The 21850-nt window shown below is 36.0% G+C and overlaps 3 protein-coding genes and 1 pseudogene across 4 annotated transcripts; all 4 read left to right on the top strand.

The window, feature by feature from the left end:
• Positions 1 to 4917: 4917 nt before the first annotated feature.
• On the top strand, positions 4918 to 9187 carry LOC114762467 (transcription factor GTE4-like). Its single transcript, XM_028951949.1, is given in 9 exon segments — positions 4918 to 5478; positions 5481 to 5592; positions 5595 to 5696; positions 5699 to 5857; positions 5860 to 6463; positions 6552 to 6598; positions 6697 to 6810; positions 6935 to 7012; positions 8512 to 9187. Coding segments are annotated over 8 exon segments (1758 nt in total). The 3' UTR covers positions 6994 to 7012; positions 8512 to 9187.
• Positions 9188 to 9474: 287 nt separating this feature from the next.
• Positions 9475 to 14067, top strand: LOC114762465 (uncharacterized protein HI_0077-like). 2 transcript variants are annotated; one of them, XR_003742251.1, is made up of 7 exons: positions 9475 to 10020; positions 10584 to 10825; positions 10917 to 11013; positions 11662 to 11778; positions 11902 to 12021; positions 12143 to 12212; positions 13904 to 13974. XR_003742251.1 is itself a non-coding variant. In XM_028951947.1 (7 exons), the coding sequence occupies exons 1-7, from the start codon at positions 9607 to 9609 to the stop codon at positions 13964 to 13966; spliced, it is 1152 nt and encodes a 383-aa protein (XP_028807780.1). In that variant the 5' UTR covers positions 9480 to 9606; the 3' UTR covers positions 13967 to 14067. The 2 variants fall into 2 exon arrangements, 1 of the variants encoding a protein (XP_028807780.1); XM_028951947.1 differs by having other exon boundaries at positions 9480 to 10020; positions 11662 to 11845; positions 11940 to 12021; positions 13904 to 14067.
• A 943-nt stretch (positions 14068 to 15010) lies between these two features.
• LOC114762460 (signaling peptide TAXIMIN 1) lies at positions 15011 to 16021 on the top strand. Its single transcript, XM_028951943.1, has 2 exons — positions 15011 to 15243; positions 15480 to 16021. Exons 1-2 carry the CDS (start codon positions 15134 to 15136, stop codon positions 15601 to 15603), a joined length of 234 nt encoding a protein of 77 aa, XP_028807776.1. The 5' UTR covers positions 15011 to 15133; the 3' UTR covers positions 15604 to 16021.
• A 3831-nt stretch (positions 16022 to 19852) lies between these two features.
• On the top strand, positions 19853 to 21513 carry LOC114762466 (adenylate-forming reductase 06235-like; annotated as a pseudogene).
• The last annotated feature ends 337 nt before the right edge of the window (positions 21514 to 21850 follow it).

Raw genomic sequence — 21850 nt, 5'->3', positions numbered from 1 at the left:
TCCAAATATACTCACATATACTTTACAACTAAACACATGCACACCTACAGGGTTTGTTTTGTGCCTGTGACCTTTGACACCAAGGAAAGGATTTGGGAGCAGCTAGGCGCGGTATGGCAATATATTTGCTCTTGGCAACCATGTTGCTTTTAATTTATTATATTCGAGATACCGTCAGATAATGAATAGAGTATTTTTTTAAGTGCTTTGATGGCAATTTATATAAACAACAAATGAGTAGTTATTGGGCCCACATCTAATTACTACCTTCAACATTTAACATAAGAGTTTATTTGACTTTTATTTTGATCCTCAATATAAGATCCAATCTATTTTATTTTTTATATTTATCCCTTTTTTTCAAAACAGTCCTCATAATAATAGTAGTTCTAGCCAATACATTTCATTAGTAAGGATATTTTAGGAAAGACCACTTATTTATTATAAATAACTAACTTAACTAGTTTTCTTAATTACTTAAATTAGTTAACTAGCTCTTATATTAAGGACTTGAGGTAATATAAGCACTCTACTCCATGACTATAGTTCTGAACTCAATACTATGTATATCTAGTCCTACGTATAAGATATATAGTTTGTAGTATAATTTATAATACAAGCTATATCTTACATTTGGGATTGAAGGTAGTATTATTAAGATCACACAAGTTCTCTTCTGTGTGGCCCTGGGTGCTGGATACCTTTTCCTGTGAGACAGGGTCTTCAAGCTTTTGTTGAATCTCATTTTTGATAAGGCATCAAAGGAACCCATTGTTCTAGAAAAAAAATATGTATAAGTTGACTTACTGTCAGCAATATATATATATTAATCGGAAAGCATAGGCGATGGAGAAGCACTAGCAGTATTCTAAAAAGCTTAATTCAGCGCTTTGTTGAGAGAGTTTAAGGCGGCGTGAGGAGGCATTATCTAGCAGTTTTCTAACAAAACCCAACACTGAGCTTGAAGGCAACGTTTAATATATTGCCCACTCACTATAACACAGTAAATTTGAAATGGCCAGCCAGAAGAAGAAACAGATATATATGGTCAACTACCTTACACTTGCAATTCCAAGCAGAACCACCATCAACAAACGTTAGCATATCAAAAAAATACACAACACAAAAAAATTTATTTTATTACCTCCGGTCCTAAATATAAGAACTAACTAACTAATTTGAGTAAATTAAAAAAATAAGTTAAGTTAAATTTGCAATAAATATGTGTTATTTTTTATAATATTTTTACTAATCATGTATATTGATTAGAATTACAATTATTAGAAGGACTACCTTGAAAAAATACATAAATATGACAAATAAAGTGAATTAGAGTTTTATATTATAACTAAAATAAAAATCAAATGAAATAAACGAAATATTATATTAAGGACTAGAGGTAGTATTTTACAACAGTCAATATTAATATATATCAATATCAATATCAAAAATACATACATATATAACATCAAACTTATAGTAATTAAGTTTCTAAATAGTGCAATTTTATTTTCTGGGGCTCTTCTCCCATAAATGTATTCCTACGGGCAATCAAAGAAACAGTCAAATGGAGCATGTTCAAGGAACTTGTTCACTACAATTACCGTTTTTAGTGACTATGTGAGTTTATAGGTGTAACAATATTTGAACACGCGCGCACACGCAGCTATGTAAATACGTAAAGATGTTCTAAGTATGAGGCTAAAAGGAAATAGTAATAGTCATAATATATAAAATAGTCAGTGGCATGGCTCGATATATAATTGAGTGCTACATTAGTAGCATATGCCAAGCTGGCAGAATGCCGGACTGGTCCTATATATAGCAGCTCGTGCCTATTGCGACTCCTACCTTATTTTTATTTTAATTTATATATTTTACTGTTGATCCAATCTGTTAACACTTAGTGTCCGTTTGGATCAGCGATTGGAAAAGCAGCTTATAGAAAAAGTAGCTTATGAAAAAGTGAAGTTGGTAAAAGTTAAATTGGATAAGATGAATTGTGTTTGGATTTAAGTTCAGAAAAGTTAATTTGCAAAAGTAAGATTGGTAAAAGCTTGTTTGGATTATAGTTGAGTAAAGTAAGTTTGGCTGAAAAATTACCAAAATGGATATGAGTTTTAATAAATAATGAAACATGATAAAAAATTGATTTCACATAATATAATGAAATTAAAATAATTTAATTTGAAGAAGAAATCAAATTAATGAGTGAATTAAATTTTAAAATTTGAAAGAAATCATAAAAAATATTTTAAACATAAATGAAACATAAAAAAATTGAGATAATATAATGAAGAAGTGAAATTTAATGAGTGAATTAAAATCAAGAGAAATAGTTAAAAATATTTTAAGTATAAAGTGAAACATGATTTAAAAAATGATAAGAGAATAAATTCAAATTAATTTTATATGAATAAATAAAATTGATTAGTGAATTAAATTCGAAAACATTAGAGAAATGAGAAAAAAAATAAGACAAATAAAACGAAACAAATAGTTAGTTAAAACTGCTATATAAAATAAACAAGGATTTAAGATAGGGAAAACAATAATAGAAACAAAAAATATTATAAATTTAACCTCATCCCATGCTTCTCTTTTTCTTTTCTTTTATGTGATTTTTGGAAGAATTAAAAGAATATGCTTACAATATAGAGAGGGGGAAAAAACATAAAGAAGTGTTATGAATTTTAATAAGGGGAAAGGTGAATTTACTTTATACCAGCGGCGAAGAAGCGCGGGAGCTCTCTCAGTGAAAATGTGTGAAGATTGTGAAAGTGAGCTAGCTCAAGGGACTGAGGGAGGAAAAGGCATATGAAAGAGAAAAAACAAAAATTATCTGACATGGCAGAACGCTTTAAGCTCCTCTGATATAAGAATAAGCTCCTTCTTGGAGCTTATTTTAACTGGGCGTTTCAGTAGCTTAAAATAGATAAGCTCAGTGAACTTCAAGCCTTGCCAAACGCCCTCATTCTCTTAGCCCGGCTTAATTTAAAATTTAAGTGTTTTTGGGTCAGCAAATGCTGACCTAATCAGACCCTTAATTGAAACCCTCCCCTCTTCCTTTTATAAAAATACACTCAATAGACACCCCACCTTCCCCAAGTTCAGGACTTGACAATGATTTTAATTAATTGTATAGATTATTTAATATCTATATTTCCATTATGCAGTTTCAAAAGTAATATTACCTGATTTCTTCTCCAACTATATTCCCATTATAGTTTGAAATCATTCAAATCAACATGGCTTTTAATATTTCCTATTAATATTTGTAGTGATCTTCTTATTAGTATTTCCTAACAGAAGTAACACTTAAGCTGCATTGTAGTAAATAAATAGAATGTGGTCCATCAAAGTTCTCACATCAGTTGCTGACCCTAAGAGTTCACTAGGGCCAAAACATGTTTTTAGACTTAAAAAACTATTTACAAAAATATTATAAATTGCCTATCAACAAAGTATTATAGTTTTTTTTTGTGTTAAAGTATATGTATATTTTTGTTAGATGTAATCCTATTTGAGACATTATCGAATACTAAATGTGGACATATTTTCTAAATGGAATTTGAATTTTGATTCGTTATATTGTGAGAAACTAATCATTTTTGTTAGACTGAATTCATATTTATAAGTATTATAGTATTGACATGTCAAGGTATAAGAGAATGATTTGTACTTCGAAGGTTGGAGCTTAATATATTGGAATTGGACCATATTCGCTAAACAACTAATTGGGCTCCACGAGAGAGAAGCCCATTAGAGAACGACTCAAAGGCGCGGAAAGAGAAAAAACATCACACCTACTCTTCACCCGCCTCGCCGGCGCGTGAAAATCTTTCCCAGCTGTGGTCTGCTCCGGCCACTCACCGAAAATGCAGGTATTCGTTACGCGCTATACCTCCGTCTGCGAAAACTTTTCAAATTTTCGCAATTGAAAGTCCCCGCCACAAAAGTCTCTCTCCCTTAAATTCCTCGGTACGTACACGTCCCGCCCTATGCTCTATCTTATTGGTGCGTGAAACCTACGTCACATATGCTCGAGTGAGTCCGCGCCCTTCATTCGTGATGCTATAATACTTCCCGGGCACGACTCTGTGCGCACCTCAAACGCTTCATCTGGTCGATGGTTCTACACGAACTCACCGTTGCCGTACACCTGGAATCCGATAAAACAATCTTCGTTTATAGAGAGAGGGGGGAAGACGAAGAGTTCTAGAGAGAGAAAGTGTGGAGCGAAAGAGAGAGTGCAAGATCTGATCGAAACCCAGGTAACAAGCTCGAAACCCTACTGCGCCTCGTTAGGTCTAAAGCTCGTTCTTTTGTCCGTTCTATTTCTCCCTCTCCTTATGTGCACAGGTTTATGTGTCTTCGTCTCTGTGGGTGAAAGCGGGTGAATTTGGATTTCGTCTTAGAAGGTCCCACGTAAGCCCTAAAAATTTAGAGTCGCAGGGTCGCGAAAGTCCTGGAAGTTCTGGTTTGCAATTCTTTCATTTCTTTGTTTGTAAAACCCTAGAATTAGACACAAGACTGGGATTTGATATTAGTTTTGGAAAGAAAAGGTGTAAAGAAAAGAATTAGGGTTTTGGATGTATGGCTTCCGGGCCTATAGTAGGAGGAGATGACGGAACTAGAGAGAAACAGAGGTACACAGAGAGTAAGGTGTACACGAGGAAAGCTTTTAAAGGACCGAAGAACAAAGCTAACGTTTTGAACACCGTTGCTACCGATACTGCTGCCCCCACAACAGCTAACAACGATGACAATAAGAATAGCACCATTAATAATGGTGGTGTCAATGAGACCGAAAAGAATGACACTAACGTTTTGGCTCTGCCCCCAGCGCGCAGTCTATTTTTCCGGATGAGAATACGGCTCAGCCAAGATTGAATTCAAAATTGGATGTAGTGTCAGATGACTTCCACCTTAAATCGTCGTCAGGACGAACCTCCAGGTCCGAATCCTCTGCAGGACGAACCCTCAGGCGCCAGTCCTCAGCAGGACGAACCCTCAGGCCCCAGTCCTCGGCAGGACGAACCCTCAGGCCCCAATCCTCAGCATGACGAACCCTCAGGCCCCAATCCTCATCAGGACGGTCCCAATCCGCAGCAGGATACTGTTCCCTGTCCTAAGGAGTTGCCATCAGCTAATGGTGCTATCAATCCTGGATTGGAGAATCGTATTAAGATCAACTTAGGCTCAAGCTCAAAGCAAGAAATGCAAGAGCTTCGGAGGAGGCTTGAGCGCGAGCTTGACACAGTGAGAAGTTTGGTCAGGAGAATTGAAATGAAACAGAGGCAGTTGGGTGGCTATGGCAATTCAAATATGCTAGCGAATGATAGAATTGGTAATACCATTGGACCAAGACGTGTTCTGTCAGGGGTAGCATCTGGTGGTGTTCCAAGAGAATCCGCCAGGCCTTTGCACCAGTTAAGCATATCAGTGCTAGAGAATTGTCAAGGAGTCGGTGAAACTGTGTTGAAAAGGAGAAGAGAACCCCCAAGGCAAACCAGTTATATAGTAATTCTGAGTTCTTGCTAGGGAAGGATAAATTCCCTCCTGCAGAGAGTAATAAGAAGTCAAAACTGAATGGAAGAAGCAGGGTGGGGGAGAAATGGGACACGGTTTTGGGATGGGATCAAAATTCTTCAAAAGTTGCAGTTCATTGCTTGAGAAGTTGATGAAACACAAGCATGTTGGGTTTTTAATGCTCCTGTTGATGTTGAGGGCCTTGGATTGCATGATTATTTTAGCATAATCACACATCCTATGGACTTGGGTACTGTGAAAACAAGGCTGAGCAAGAATTGGTACAAATCGCCAAAGGAATTTGCGGAGGATGTGAGACTTACATTCGTAATGCTATGACATATAACCCACCTGGACAAGATGTTCATATAATGGCAGAGCAGCTATCAAAGATATTTGAGGACAGATGGGCCATAATAGAGTCGGATTACAATCGGGAAATGAGATATGTATTGGATTATGGGACAACTGTTTCTGCACCATCACCACTATCCAGAAGGGCTGCTACAATACCTCCGCCTGCCCTTGATATGAGAAGGATTTTGGACAGATCAGAATCGATGACGCAACCTCCAAGACCCATGAGCATTACTCCTTCTAGTAGAACCCCCGCTCCAAAGAAGCCAAAGGCAAAAGATCCGTATAAAAGAGACATGACATATGAGGAAAAGCAAAAATTGAGCACAAGCCTCCAAAATCTGCCTCCAGAGAAACTAGATACGATTGTACAGATCATTAAGAAGAGAAATTCTGCACTTTCACAACATGATGATGAAATTGAAGTGGACATTGATAGCGTAGATGCGGAGACTCTTTGGGAGCTTGATAGGTTTGTGACCAACTTCAGGAAAAGTTTGAGTAAGAACAAGAGAAAAGCTGAGCTTGCCATTCAAAGAGCAGAAGCTGCAAAGAATGCCCCACAAATGGTATAGTCTTGATCTGAATCATGATTGCCGATTGCTAGCCTGTGTTTGGGAAACAATTATTGTTAACTACAATTACCTTGTGATCTTTTGTAGCGCGCTGGAACCTGCTGCGGTTGTGGCTCCTCAAGAAACCATAGCAGGTAAAATATTGAGCTGACTGGTGATGCATGAACTATTATTTTTTAAGCAATTTGTTATTTGTTATTAACTAATGTGTTGTCTTGCTATCTCTGGGCAGGTGAAAGAAATGCTTCTGCATCTTTTCCTTCACAAGCAGAAAAACAGGTGAATAATGGGAGTAGGTCAAGCAGTTCTAGCAGCTCAAGCAGTGATTCTGGATCTTCTTCAAGTGGTACTGCGATTTATAACTTGATAATATATATCCTACTTCTCATCCATGCGCACACAGATTTACTTTTGCCTGTTGCAGTTGAAGACCTAGTGTTCTATCTTTCTCATTTTATTTATTTCTGCAGATTCTGATAGTGAAAGTTCCTCAGCATCTGGATCTGATGCAGGATCACCGAGGACCTGAATTAATTTAATTCTCTAAGGTATAATCACAGATATCAGAGTCTTAACCAAGTCATGTTCCCTTCATTTGGTCTGAAGTACTGTCTGCATAATTTAAATTTTCTTACCCCCCCCCCCCGGGGAAAAAAAATCGTACATTGCTTTGCCTTATTTTTCCTCTCTTCGTAGCAGGTGTGCCATGCCTTTTGTTTGTATCCATTTTCATGATTGGGGATCTAGTCTTTTACATATTTGTTTCTGTTGTTTTTCTACCTTTCTCTGTATGGAAACTTAATCAAAGCTTGCAGGCCAATACCAGACCTTTACCACATGGGGGGCTCTATAAATTAAATTCTATTTGGGTTAAACCCAATTCTTGGAATCGCAGTAAAATGGCTACTAAATGTTTGATGCCTTGAACTTGTTTGTAGTTCGGAAAAGTAAAAAAGGGGGGTGGTTAATCTGTTGAGCTTTATTGGTTTGTGGGGCATTTGTTGGTCTGTCACTGGATGTAGGCATCTTGACAAATGATTGGTTATGTTAAGATTAATTGAATAAACTATCATTAAATCTATAATTACGTATACATTATTGATGGTTTGTAACATATTTACGCTTATGCATCACTAGTCTGTAGACAGGTGACATCTTGTTATGTCATAATCTAAATCTTAAGCATTTCATTTAATGGTCCCCTCTGAAGTAAAACACAAAGGGCGTACGGAGGGCACCTTGTGACCTCATCATGATGGGGTTTCTGTTCTGTCATTATAGACAAATATTGTACTTTTTTTGGGGGGGGGGTTTGCTCTTGCCTTTTTGTATTGGTCAGCCATACTGTGTGTCTGTCCTGCTTTTCAAAATATCATTTTTATAATTCTGATGCACACAAACATGTGGCTCGCTCACATGGGTATAAGATAGAATTCATACGTCACTAGTGACCTTACCCCTTATTAAGAAATTATTTGCCTAGCATAGGTACAATGAATTTTTTTGGTCTTCATTGCTGGCTTTATGATCAAACATTTGGTAACTTTCAGATGGGCCTGGCTTTGACTATGTACTGCTAGTTGTTTTATAAGTGACTTCTTTGCCATTTCAAGTGGCATGATCCTATCCATTTTAGCTTCCCCGTCCTACGTAATAAATCAAATGGATTCAGATTCCAGATTTGTAGTGAAATCCTCGGTAGCTATTTATGTGTGCCAAGTTTGTTGGACGAATGGTGGTCATGTATGTCAATCTCTTGATGTCGTTTTTGTCATTCACTGTGCAGAGCTAAGGTCTGGTCTTCTAATTCAACTATTCGTGTATATGCTCTATTGCCTAGTATCGAGGCCAAAATAAAAAATGCCGAGTATGGTCTTTTTATTGAATAATTCAACGTGTTTAGTCCTTTAAAATGTGCTCAGTTGTGAAAGGCTTGATTGGCTGTCTGAAGAGTATTATCATTATTATTATCAATAATATACAAAATTGTGAAGTTGTGCTAAATGCTCACTGGTTTCCAACCTCTTATTTTCAATTCATGTTGCAGTTGTCAGGTATTTAGAGTAGATAATTGATGACATGAAGATGACATGAAGCTTCCACATTATGGATCCAAATTTAGCAGCTGGTGTAGAGGGGAAGCATCACAGTCAAGGCCACCAGTGATCCTATCCTACAAATGCAGTATGGGATCTTTTTCTTCCCGTTTGTTGGAACTTTGCACCATTGCAGCTCGTGGCCGTATTTGTTTCGACACGGACTTTTGTATAATATTTGGTAGAATGTTGTGATAATTAGATAGGATTTTAGGTAGTTTTCCGTAGCATGTGTACATTGCTAACTACTGCTACTCATTAAGTTCTATTGGTGACTTCTTTCTTTGGTTTTGTGGTGGCAGATTCAGGATTCCTTGGTGTTATACAAAGATATTCTGTAATTCCAACTTCTTGAAGTCATTATTGGTTCACATGAAATCTCATTCTATGTTGTGGTATCCTGAGTCTGGCATTGGGTTGTTAAAACGTAATAACCTTAGGGAGATGTTACTTTGTTTTCAATCAAGCGAGTTCATCTTTTGCTCTGCTTTTGTCCCCAATGGTTTTGTAATATGATATCCTGAGCATCTTAGGAGTGATCGAGCAAAAGCGAACGTGTTTCTGTGGCTATTAGGCGGTTTATAGTCGAGATTAATACAATTGTACAGCCAAGGGTTTTATTTTTTCCCTCCATGCGTGCCTTATATTAGTTATTGTGATTAAGCTGTTATTTCGTCGGCGACGGTGAATTCTTCCGAGAACCAAGAGCTTTGTACGTTTGCAAACCATAACACACAAAAGAAATGAGCTTGCGATTATGAAGGACCCTTGACAGGCGCCTTTTATTTTTGGGTATGCCAAGCTCAATCCAAATGGAGTATTTGTTTTGATCCAAAAAGACATGCCCTTAGTGCAGAAATAAACAACTTGTCGGAGAAGCCTCGCCTCTCATTATGCAAATGGTTCTTGTAAATAAGAGTGACATGTGTTATATGAAAATAAAAGGTGACGATCGAAATCAGGAAAACGCCAAGATGCCAATGGGTTAGAAGTTTAAACGATGGAGTAATTTCTTGGGAGGGAGTGAGCAAAGCGTCTTGCCAGTTATGCTCTCATCACTCGCGCGCTGGTCGTTGTGCTCTCACGTCTCGCTCTGCCATTTCAAACCCAGAAGTTTCTCTTCGTCGTCTTCCTCTTCGTCTACATCTTTCCATTTCTCACCTTGGTCAGGCCTCCAAGCGTGGAGGCAAAGTCCTCTCAACGAGAATCGTAGCTGGGGACCCAATGGTCCCGAACCCCAGCTTCTTTCGGCTGCATCGACCACCGACGATGCGCATGATGCCCGGATTGGGGAAGCTGCTTCTTTGGCGGAGCTAGGCTCGCTGGTTCTTTCCACCAGTGATCCTCTCACCAAGTGCCGATTCTCTCATCTCGCTTACTCCAGGTGGCGCCGCGAAAACCTCCCTCTTGGGCAATTCACACCGCCCACCCGACCTGCCCGACCCGAAAAACCCAAATTGGTTCGTTTTTCATTTTGGTTGCTATAACTTATGCGCTGTGGGATAGCTTTTGGGTTGCCAAAAATGACGAAGTGGATCATGTTTGTGGGGCTAATACATTTCTTTTTTGTTTATCAACGCAAGTTATTATAACTTCTAAGCAATTCACTCCCAAAAAAAAAAAAGGAAGGAAAAACTTCTGGGCAAATTGTTCTAAAACATAAAAACAGTGGGGAGATTGTTGTTGTTGTTATTGTTACTGCTACTACTTCAGAAGGGATGACTACTTTTTGGTTTAACACTCTAACTTGACCCAAAACTCGTAAACATTTGTCATTCCACTTCACTTACTCCAATTACTTTTAACGCGGAGTATTCTCCACGTACTTGAATTCCTAGCGGTGATGAATATTCAATGAGCTAATGCAAGGTGGGGCCTTTGTGCTGCTTTGTTGGACTGCACGAGTTTTTGTCATGATTAGGCATGTGTAGAGAGTATTTTATTTTATCTTCATGCTGTGAAATGCAGTTTCCCTACTTAGGGAGGACTAAATTATTGCATGGGCTATTCCATGCCAATGCAGGTTTCTCCGAAGGAAATTCCTGATCCCAAAAGTTCAGGTTTGCCACTGAATGCTTATATGCTTCACAATTTGGCCCATGTTGAGCTCAATGCAATTGATTTGGCGTGGGATACTGTTGTTCGGTTTTCTCCCTTCAGTGAAATTCTTGGGGAGGGATTCTTTGCTGACTTTGCTCATGTTGCTGATGATGAGAGCCGCCATTTTTCTTGGTGTTCTCAGAGGCTCGCTGAACTTGGTTTTAAGTAAGGATAGTTGCACTTTACGCTTTTTTTTCCCTCCCTCCCTAAAACATTGGTTACAATGATTTATTTAGTATACTTTGTGCATAACTAGATATGGAGATATGCCTGCTCACAATTTACTGTGGAGTGAGTGTGAGAAATCATCAGACAATGTTGCTGCACGTTTGGCAGTCATCCCATTAGTCCAGGTAACTTTGTTCCTCTTGTCCGGTCCTATTCTCAAGGACTTCTTTTCCAGTCTGTGGATTGTCTCGTTGGGTGGTAAGCGGCTTATTAAATTTGACAATGCATCTGTTTGCATGAGTCTATATGTTTTGTTATTCCATCTATCAATTAGAGATTATGTGACAAATAGAATGACTCATGCAGACTCTGCTGCTGATTAAGTGACACATCATAACTTTTGACCTTGAAATAAGTGTGAGCACTGGTCTTACTATTGGAACAATCCTGAGAATTCTGATTTCTCGATCCTCTTTTGGTGGCAAATAGCGGGGCAGTGCTTGGAGAAAATTTTTTAAGTACTCCCTGAACATCGCCATCCTTGGATAAATGAGTAAAATATTGGTGTTTAATTGCTTATGATCAAGCATTCTGGAAGTGTTGCTCAAGGATTGTCACCACCTCCCTTGAGGAAATCCTAATCAAATGAAAATAAAATTGTCTTACCTTCATAGCTGGGTAGAAGGCTTTTCTTAAAAATATTTTGAGTCATGGGGATTGACACGAATCCACCTCTGATCTTTTTCCCTCAGACATCACATGCTTCAGAGATAGAAGCGCTTTGATCTATATGATCTTGATGCTCTGAATGTACTAATTTATTTTACTTGTAGGAGGCTAGGGGCCTTGATGCTGGGCCACGGCTGGTGCAGAAGTTAGTGGGATTTGGAGACAACAGGACATCAAAAATAGTCGCTAGGATCGCTGATGAAGAAGTTGCACATGTAGCAGTAGGTGTCTATTGGTTTGTTTATGTCTGTCAGAAATTGGATTGTCCCCCTGACTCCACTTTCAAAGGTTTTTGAAAACCTACTAGATCTCATTGCATCTGCACGCTTATGTCCATATGGAAGGTTTACAAGCTTCAATACTATTTTGTACGACCATGCAGACTTGCTAAAGGTGTACAATGTAGAACTGAAGGGTCCGTTTAATTTTTCTGCTCGAGATGAGGCTGGAATTCCCCGTGATTGGTAAGAACTTGTAGACTGAGCTTAAACTTAGCCTATTCCAGATAGCTGACAGTTGGCAGTTTACTAATCCTCCTTCCTGATTCTTGCTTTGTTGCTTGTGCTTGCCTCGTTTATTGTCTAGGTATGACCCATCATCTTGTGGCAGTCCTGAAAAGAGAGACGCAAATGACCAGAAAAAACGACTCTGTGCAGTAAGTAATTTGGGTTATCATGCGAGATTCTTGGATAGATTCAGTCTACAAAAGATGACTAGAACATGTGTATGAATGATCAGTAAATTAAGCTAATAATGCAGTGACATCTAAACATATATTAAAATTAGACTGGATTTTGAAATATGCAAATATGAAGCTTATCGATTTCAATTTAAGTGGCTTGATGTCTTTGTTTTCAGTGGGTATGACAAGTCTACCTGATGGAACTTGGGTTTAGAGATAATTAGGATTATCTTATGTCACTACCCATGAAGTTTCAAGAGTGCTTCTGTGAAGGGTTTGACCTCATGGTTCCACCCTTGGAATTTGATCTTGTCTAGGGATTTTTTTTTTCCCCCGGTTCAGCACGTGCTTAAACAAGGAAAAATATCCAAATGTAGAAACCTTTTTAACATCTCAAGATGTTTAGTTTTTCATACCAAGGCACTTTTTTGAGCAATTATACCTTCTATAGTTTCAATTTTCGATATGGGTATGTTTAAATCCTTACTATCAATGGAGGGAATTCAGTGAAAAGAGAAGAGACTTGCGGGGGATGCACTCTACAGGGTCCCACATCATTATCCCTCCTCTTTCGTCATTAGGGGTCTGTTTGGTTGGAGGGGAGGGAAGCTAAAATTTTGGACCATTATACTTTTATGGTTTTTTTAATATTTCATTACTACTCATAAAATATATTATTATAATATTTATTTTAAATAAAAAATATTATACTAAGTAAAAAAAATATAAATGATTATAATTAAAAAATATATTATAACAAAAATTATTTAAATAAAAATTATAATATTATAAAATTATTATTTTTATAAATATATTATTTATTAAATATATTTTAAAGCCGAAAAAAAGGATAGCCTAAAGAGAAAAAAATTTCATTTTTCTTAGAGCATATAAAATTTGTTAATTTAATTATTTCAAATATATTATTATATTAGTTAGAATAAAAAATTATGGTACCAATTTTTTAATGCACATATTAACATGATAATACTGAATTTTCATTAAATTATATAATTTAAATTAAGATGTAAATTAATTTATATAATATATCAATAAAAAATATAAACTAATATGTAAGGGTAAAATATTAAATTATTTATTACTATTCCTCTCTTCTCTTTTTTGAACTAAACAAGAGATCATTAAATATTTTTCTTTCCCTTTCTTCTCAATCAAACCAAACAAGATGGGGATAAAATCTCTCCTTCCCTTCCTTACCCTGCCCTCCCCTGTCTCTCCTACCCCTCAAACCAAACAAACCCTAGATCTCCATTTCGAGTGGGGATCAGAGTTCAGATTCGGATAATCTCAAGTGATCAGATGGTTTTCAAATATAGACAACTGAAAAAGAAAATAAAAGAAGGGGGGTGTCTCAATATTAATATTATAATTGGTATGAAATATGAGAAGGAAGAAAAGAAGAAGAAGTAAAGGATGCTGCAGCTCTATCTTGAGCTGTGAACGGAGCTGCCTCAAGTAATGCAAAAGAATTTGACAAAAAAAGAAGTAATGTAAAAAGAAAAAGAAGTAAATCTTGTGCGTATTTTTGGGTGAGTCGTTTAACTTGAAGACACTTAATTATCTCTTAGTTTGAGGGGATTAAAATTTTTCAATGTTAGTAGATCTTTTTGCCAAAAATGATGAGTATGTGTGTGCTGTAGCAGGTTCGGGAGAGGCTGGCTTCCATGATTGATTTGGAAGGTGAGAATTTCAATTTGACCAGATGATGGTGGATTGGAAGATGCTTGAAGCATCCTTCCTTGACTTGAGGCCGATTCCAGCTCGCTAGCCTGCCTTTGCTTTGGCACCCGCGTGGTGACGTAGGACCCCCTTTGGATTTATATTACGGGTCTTTTTTGGGACTTCAGTTCTTATCCTTGGAGGATAAATTATTGCAGCATATATTCCTCACTATTGCATTTTTTTATGCCTTTTCTTTTTTGGGATTTTTTTTTGTCCCGGGGGGGGGGGGGAATCAATCCTCAGGCACAAAAATATAGCAACGTTGCTGTAAAGTCCAGAGTCCTTTTTTATTGCCTTTTTTCTTTAAAACAACGCTCTATATGTTTAGAAAGTGTTCATCATCAATGGAATATAATTTAATCTGTTTTTCTAAGTGTAGTGGGAATACAATGTGGCGTAAAACAGAAGAGGAAGAAAGGGGAGAGACAAAGATTAGGGAAAAAAGAGAGATCAAGAAGATTAGTGAGAAATTGCATCGTGAATGATTCGATCCATATCCAAAATCTACCGACGATCCTAACAATACTTATAAGAAAAAATTGTCAAAAAAACTGCCCAGATAAAAAAAAAAATACAAGCAAGGAATTCTAATGACGTTAGTGTGGGTTTAGTATAAGTTTTGATGGAAATTTTTATAAACCAGTCTTTGTGTATAATTTTTCTATTTCGGAATTTTTTTTAACCATTTTCCCTACTTATAAAGTAAATAATAATAAATGCTAATCCTAATCAGTCTTAAAATAATAAAAAATAATAAATTAAAAGAATTCTAAAATAATAATCTAAATCATATCCTAATAATAAAATCTTGAATTTAATCTAATAATAATTATCTTTATCCCATATTAACATCAAAATTGTGATGTTCTTAAAATCGCAAAATTAGATGTGGTCCAATAATTGAGATGAGAAATTTGATTTGAATAATAATATAACCTAAAGATTGTTGAAAGCGTACAAGGAAAACAAAAGGGCTCTTTGATGGGAAACTTCTTTAGGATCTGACGATTGAAAACGTGTCTTCCCTTCCTCACAATAACAGAACAAAACAACCCTATACCTACTTCTTTTCACTTCTCTTTCTCTCGTTCCATTTCAATAACAAGAAGAAAGTTGCAGACTTGTGAAAACGGCCCCCGGAAAGAAAAACAATGTGTAGCTCCGACGGAGATTGCAGGCCTTTGGGTTTCCTTCTGGGTCTTCCCTTCGCCTTCCTCTCTCTTATCCTTTCCGCTGTCGGCCTCGTCGTCTGGATCATCGGGTACACCCTTCTCTTTCTTCTGTAACTCACTCTTTCTTAATCATCTGGGTATCGCCGATTTCCCAGTGACGACTTCAATTTGTGATTTTTCTGCGATTTCTTCTTCTGGGTAGCTGTAACTTCGCCGCTTGTGATCTGGCTTTCGATCTAAATTAAATTAAAATACACGAACACACGCAGATTCACGAGACTCTGAATAATCGGTACTGATTGATTTGGGGTTATGATATGTGCAGATTGTTGTTGACATGTATATGCCCTTGCTGCTTGTGCCTGACGGTGATAGTGGAGCTTGCTCTGGAGTTGGTGAAGGCTCCATTACATGTCATGGAGTGGTTCACTTCTCAGATCCCTTGTTAAGATTTCTGTTTGTTCCAGCCATTTCTGATTTATAACCAACCTCTTGTTCATATATACATGTGTGTGTGTGTTTTTTTTTGGGGGGGGGGGGTTTAAGTTATTGTTGATCTTTGTGGTTTCTGGGTTTATCTGGAAAACTATTGCTTAATTCATCGAATTCCAGTAGCACAATAACGAAATTGCGGATTTCCACTTCGGTTTGTTCTGTCTGTTTTGCATTTGCCATTGCTGACCGAGGAAACAAACGGCCACAGTTTCTGTAACGAACAACTTCCGTTTGATCTTCATCACCAATACAATGATGTGAATCTGTTTCCAAGGGAAAATTGGATATTATTGTATAGAGTCTGCCTTTTTATATGTGTGGGTATATGGGTGTGTGTATAATCTTTCATAATATACGATTGCAAACAGTACATATGGTTGTGAATAGCAAGCCCCGTGCTTTGTTTCCTACTTGCAAGCTGCGCCAAGTGTGATGATATCTTATTTGGTTAAAAAAAAAAAAATCTGAGATAATTTAATTGATAAACGAGACCACGATTAAGAAATTGCTCATTTGTTGTCTAAAGGATGAGAATTATGTGCATCACTAATCGTTTTTGGATTTTCAGTCAAATTTTAAATGAGAGCTACAGAAGAGAATCTTATAAAAAGAGATAAACGACGGAAAAGTATTAAATAGAGATAAAATTAGAAAGTTGTTAAATTTTAAATGAGAGTTAATAAAAAATTTTATTAGTACATGTGAAATATGTCAAAAATAGTTTATAGGGATAATTAATCTGCAAGTCCTTATAGTTTCAACCAATTTTGAATCAGGTCCCTATAATTTTTTTTCTTTTTATCAGATCCTTATACTTTCACCTGTTTTTAATTAGGTCCTTGTATTTATTTTTCTTTTTATCAAGTCCTTATAAGATCACCTTATTTTTAAGTAAGTCCCTGAATTTTTATTCTTTATTTTATAAATTCTAATAGTACTATTTTATAAACATAAAATAGTATATATTATGTAATATTAGTTTATAAACAATAATATTCTAAAAATAATGAATTATTATAATAATTTATTTTTTTAGCAAAAAAAATTAATTGTTTTAAAAAAATTTCCTTAATTAATTAATTATATTACTTATCTTTTATTATATAATTATTAATATTTTATATTTCAGTACTAATTTATTTAATTAATAAATAAAAATTAAAACTAGATGGACCTAATTAAAATTTTAGTGAAATTATAATGACTTAATAAAAAGAAAAATAAATGTGAGGACCTAATTAAAAATAGATGAAAGTATAAGGACCTGATAAAAAGAAAAAAAACTATAAGGACCTAATTCAAAATTGGTTAAAACTATAAGGACTTCTAGATTAATTAACCCTAGTTTATAAATAAGCCCAGAGTAGTATAAGATAAGTGGGAAAACCATATTAGAGGTACTTATACTTTTTTTCAATTTTTAATTTGGTACCTATGTATTTTTTGTTCTTAACTAAATCTTTATTTTTCCTCTATTAACATCATTAATCTTTATGTAGAGACTAAAAATATCAATAGAACAAATTTATAAGAGCTAATGTTGCTAAAAAGATAAAATTAAATGTTTAATTAAAAAAAACATATAAATACTAAATTAAAAATTGAGAGAAAATATAGTTACCTTCAATATAGTTTTCCAATCGTGTTTCTATGCATTTCCTAACAAGCAGTCAAGCACGCCGGTCAGGGGGCAAAAAAGAAAAAAAGTAGTCAAGCACTGGAACCAACCAGCACGTCTTTGGAGTTTGTTAGCCAACTATCATCGTCATTCATCAATGCAACACAAATCAAAACCGAGGGGGGCCATGTTTTCGCCCATATATTGTTTTATCTCAATGACATTTGGTTTTTTTTTTGGGGGGGGTCGAAGATAAAAATAATATTGTTTAAATTTATAATACTAAGCAATCATCTACCGTATTATTTTTACATAATATTAAGTTAATCAATTCAAAATTTAAAAAATAAAATAAAATGTTAAAAAGTCTCAATGATAAAGAAGAAATTTATTTATAAATAGCAGCTTCATAAAATCAAGGGAAAATAATAAATAAAGAAGCTAGAAAATGTGATATTTCAAATCAGGAATTTAAGAGTTGAAAAATGATAGAAAAGAAAGTAATGTGTGATATAGTACTTTGTAAATATAATTAAATGACTAAAATACCTTTATATCAAAAAAATTTATTAACAAGTTTTGAAATAGTAATAATAAGTGTTGAATAACAAATGACAAGAATTATATTGACAATAAAAATTTATTTATTAACAAGTTGTAAATTGGTAATAAAGAAGTGTTAAACAATCAATAATAAAAAATATATTGATAATGACAAATGTGATAGGTTTTTTTTTCAAATTTAATACAGTAAAATTTTAGCCATTTAACTATATTTGCAAAATATCTGATTAGGTACTACTTCTTTTTCTGTTATTTTCAATTTTTAGGTGCATGAATTGAGAAATGATAATTTAAAGGTTTTTTCTGGAATTTTCCATAAAATCAATCAATATTAAAATAAAAATTGGAACAACACGCGCGCGCGCGTGCCCGCGCGAAAATGAGTGAATTATTATGCCACTGTCTTTCAAATGTCTAAAATTTTCAAACCCTGTACACACACACACATATATATATTATTTAATGTCCCTGTTCCTCTGTTTTCTTTAATATAAAACAAATATCTAAAGCAGGCAAATTGAGTTATAAACTTTAAATATGTAATAGATAGGACTTTTCCCAGTGATGCATTTGCTTAGGAAAATTAATCAGGTTGACTCATTTATTAGTGAGATTATATCTCTCCTCTAATAAGGACACTAACTGAAAATTATAATAATAAATTCTTTAAACACTAATTATTTTTTAATATATAACAACAAAACTACCCTCCCAAAATTCTCTTATACAATCCCTCCAAACCCACCAATTGACTCATGATGATTGTGCCTTGCCCCTTGAAAGTGCCATGTCTTCTCATCATCGTCCCAGTATCCTTAAAATCCTCTTTTAATGTCCCCCCAAGCAACTCACTTACCCTTTCACCTCTCAAACTTAAAGCTAATAATCTGCAATTTTTTGGTTTCATATACACATACATATAAAGAAATATGAGAGTAGCACACCTCTAAAGTAGACAGTAAAATACATAAAATAATAGTACTTCCTCCAGTCCTTGATATAAGATTTAACTTGTATTGTAATTTATGCTACAGATTAGATCTTATATTAACCATTAAGATAGTATATAAATTTCATCTTTACACCCTTCTCTTTCCCTCTCATTCTCTTCAGCAAGATGGCCTCTTGTTCAATTAAAACACACACACACACACACACCCATATGCGTGTGTATTTATCTATTAGTAGTACAGCACGTCTTGCTGACCAGTGCAGGGAGATGATTCAATAATTCAAATCATCACAATTATAATAAAGAGAAAATATAGTGTTTGTTTTCTGCTCTCAACCTGATCAATCAACGCACAGAATCTAAGCAACAAGTAGGAGGGATAAACAATAATGCATGGTGTGTATATATAAAAGTCTCTACCAGCAATATCACTATGATACTGTGGGTAGGATCCCAAGATTTGAAACATTGATCCTAACACATTCGAACGTGCAAAAATCCTTCAGTTTTTTTCTTTTTCTTCTTTTTTATTATGTACTGTAGAATTAATCTACTCACAGATTTGTCAGTATACGTATATGGAAAGCCGTAAACTAACGTGTGTTAAACATTGATTCTAAGGCTATAGTATGTAATTTCAGCTTGTAGGTGTAGTTCAATCCTTCTGATTTGTATGTTGCTGCTCAATGATCAGCCTGCAATCTATACTAGGCAAATTCCACCTAAATGAATAAGCAGATGAATATTAATTACAACGATGAATTATTTCATTATTAAGAGCTTGTTTCATCTGTAGTTTGAGTAATTAATTTGGTACTATTTTGAGTCTCTTGTTGAAATTAAACTGATATTGACATATGAATTTCCCTGATCTCTTGTAGTTGTGGAGAAGCATGTTTTTATGGCAGGAACATGTTATTTTAATGTTTTTTTCGGAGATGCCAATTTGACTAAGACTGGATACCACTTAATTCCTAATCGATCTCCTTTATTAGAGTAATCATACATGCAAAAGCAATGCAATTTAAAATTCCATACTGGACATGGAATGACCACCTGAGTAGCATCAATGGAAGGCACAGAGATGATGAAGCTTGCCAGATTCTCTAGCTGTCGTGGTGTTGCATTCGAGATCAATCCAAATAGAACCAATCCTTTTGCAATAATGGGGTTGCCGGGTCCGGCGCCGCCGCGGCCACCATCGCCAACGCAAGATAGAATCGGAGCTAACTTGACATGGCTTCCATGGAGTCGGAACAGTTCTTTCAAGATAGTCCCTCGGTCTCACTACTCAGTTAGCCCGAGTCGAAGCCGAGCCAGCAGCCACTTCTGTGACATTGAGATGGATGAAGCAGACGATGAGGTTGAGGTAGAGCTCATAGCAGAAGTTGTGGATGTAGGGACACCAGAGAAGGTTAAGATTGCACCGCCAAAGAATGAGAAAATGTCAAGGTTGTCTGTGATTCTGCTTGATCAGGGCTTCACGGCGTACAAGATCTTATTCTTGGTTTGTTTGAGCTGGAACATGGTTGCTTTGGCTCTTGCAGCTTCAGGCTATTTCCAATATGGGCGAGACAGAGCCACATTCTTCTCCATTGCCAACATTTGGGCTCTAACTTTGTGCAGAAGCGAGGCATCACTAAGATTAATCTTCTGGTTCGTTGTGAAAACTCTTGGTAGGCCCAGTGTTCCTCTCAAAGTCAAAACTTTGATCACTTCCTTACTTCAAAGCGTTGGAGGAATTCACAGTGGTTGTGGGGTTTCTTCCATAGCTTGGCTTGTCTATTCTCTGGTCCTTACAATAAAAAACAAAGAACAAACTTCCCCAGAGATTATCGGATTGGCTTTTGCGATTCTCACTCTGATTTCTCTATCTTCCCTCGCTGCCTTTCCTGTTATTCGCCATCTTCATCACAACTTGTTCGAAAGAACACATCGTTTCGCAGGGTGGATGGCTCTGATTCTTCTCTGGCTCTTCATCATCCTCTTCATGAGCTATGAGCCTAGTTCAAAAACCTACAATGTAAGCATCTCTGTGTTCATAAGAGACAAGAGTTTTGGTTCACCATAGCCATAACCATCCTCATTATCATACCTTGGTTAACTGTAAGAAAAGTTCAAGTAAAAGTGTCAGCAGCATCAAGCCATGCTTCGGTTATAAAATTTGAAGGTGGGGTTAAACCAGGACTACTAGGAAGAATCAGCCCATCTCCATTATCAGAATGGCACGCCTTTGGGATCATATCAGATGGGGAAAATGAACACATAATGCTGGCTGGTGCAGTAGGAGATTACACCACGTCTTTAATCTCAAACCCACCAAGCCACCTTTGGGTTCGAACCATGCACTTCGCTGGCTTGCCTTATCTGATAAACCTGTACCAGAGGGTGGTTTTGGTGGCTACTGGTTCAGGGATTTGTGTGTTCCTATCGTTCCTGTTACAACCATGCCCAGCAAGTGTGTTTCTAGTGTGGGTGGCTAAGGACATTGAGATGAACTTTGGGAAGGAGATTATGGAGTTTCTGGGGAGATATTCAAAAGAGAAGATGATTGTTCATGACACTGCAATTAGTGGGAGGCCTAATGTGGGAGAGATGAGTGTGAATGCCGCAATTAGATGGGATGCTGAAGTGGTAATTGTTACTAGCAATCCTGAAGGAAGTAGAGACGTTGTTAGAGCTTGCAAGAAGGCTAGGATCCCAGCTTTTGGACCTATTTGGGATTCTTGAAGGACAAATGGAAACTAAGCTAAGGCCAGTGTATACGTAATATGTTAGTATTCATTCACTTCCCCCGTCTAGATTGAACAGGGTTTGCTTCATAATAATTATTGCAAGTTTGTAGAATTGGAGCCTTTAATATATATATTACTACTAATTCCTTCATCATTTGTTCAAATTTTTTTTGTTACAATTATCACTACAGAAAATTTACAGTTATTTACTAAGTGAAGAGAAGCAAGAGGCTTTATGCTAAAAAAAAGGCGCCACTTAATACTTTTTATCCTAAATGTGATTTGTTTATATCATCAATGTTTTTATCTTTGGCTTGAAATGGTTGTTAAAA

The sequence above is a fragment of the Neltuma alba genome, unplaced genomic scaffold (genome assembly GCF_004799145.2).
Source record: "Neltuma alba isolate B1F8T4 unplaced genomic scaffold, ASM479914v2 tig00011215_pilon, whole genome shotgun sequence".
In the NCBI taxonomy this organism is placed as follows: Eukaryota; Viridiplantae; Streptophyta; class Magnoliopsida; order Fabales; family Fabaceae; genus Neltuma; species Neltuma alba.
This window is presented reverse-complemented; position numbering and strand designations above follow the sequence as displayed.

Excerpts from the sequence above, each read along its gene's own strand:
- LOC114762465 (XM_028951947.1), top strand. The coding sequence starts at position 9,607 with ATGCTCTCATCACTCGCGCGCTGGTCGTTGTGCTCTCACGTCTCGCTC. Across the intron at positions 10,021-10,583 it reads GACCCGAAAAACCCAAATTG|GTTTCTCCGAAGGAAATTCC; the intron begins GTTCGTTTTTCA and ends ATGCCAATGCAG. Across the intron at positions 11,014-11,661 it reads CAGTCATCCCATTAGTCCAG|GAGGCTAGGGGCCTTGATGC; the intron begins GTAACTTTGTTC and ends TTTTACTTGTAG.
- LOC114762460 (XM_028951943.1), top strand. The coding sequence starts at position 15,134 with ATGTGTAGCTCCGACGGAGATTGCAGGCCTTTGGGTTTCCTTCTGGGT. Across the intron at positions 15,244-15,479 it reads CTCGTCGTCTGGATCATCGG|ATTGTTGTTGACATGTATAT; the intron begins GTACACCCTTCT and ends TGATATGTGCAG.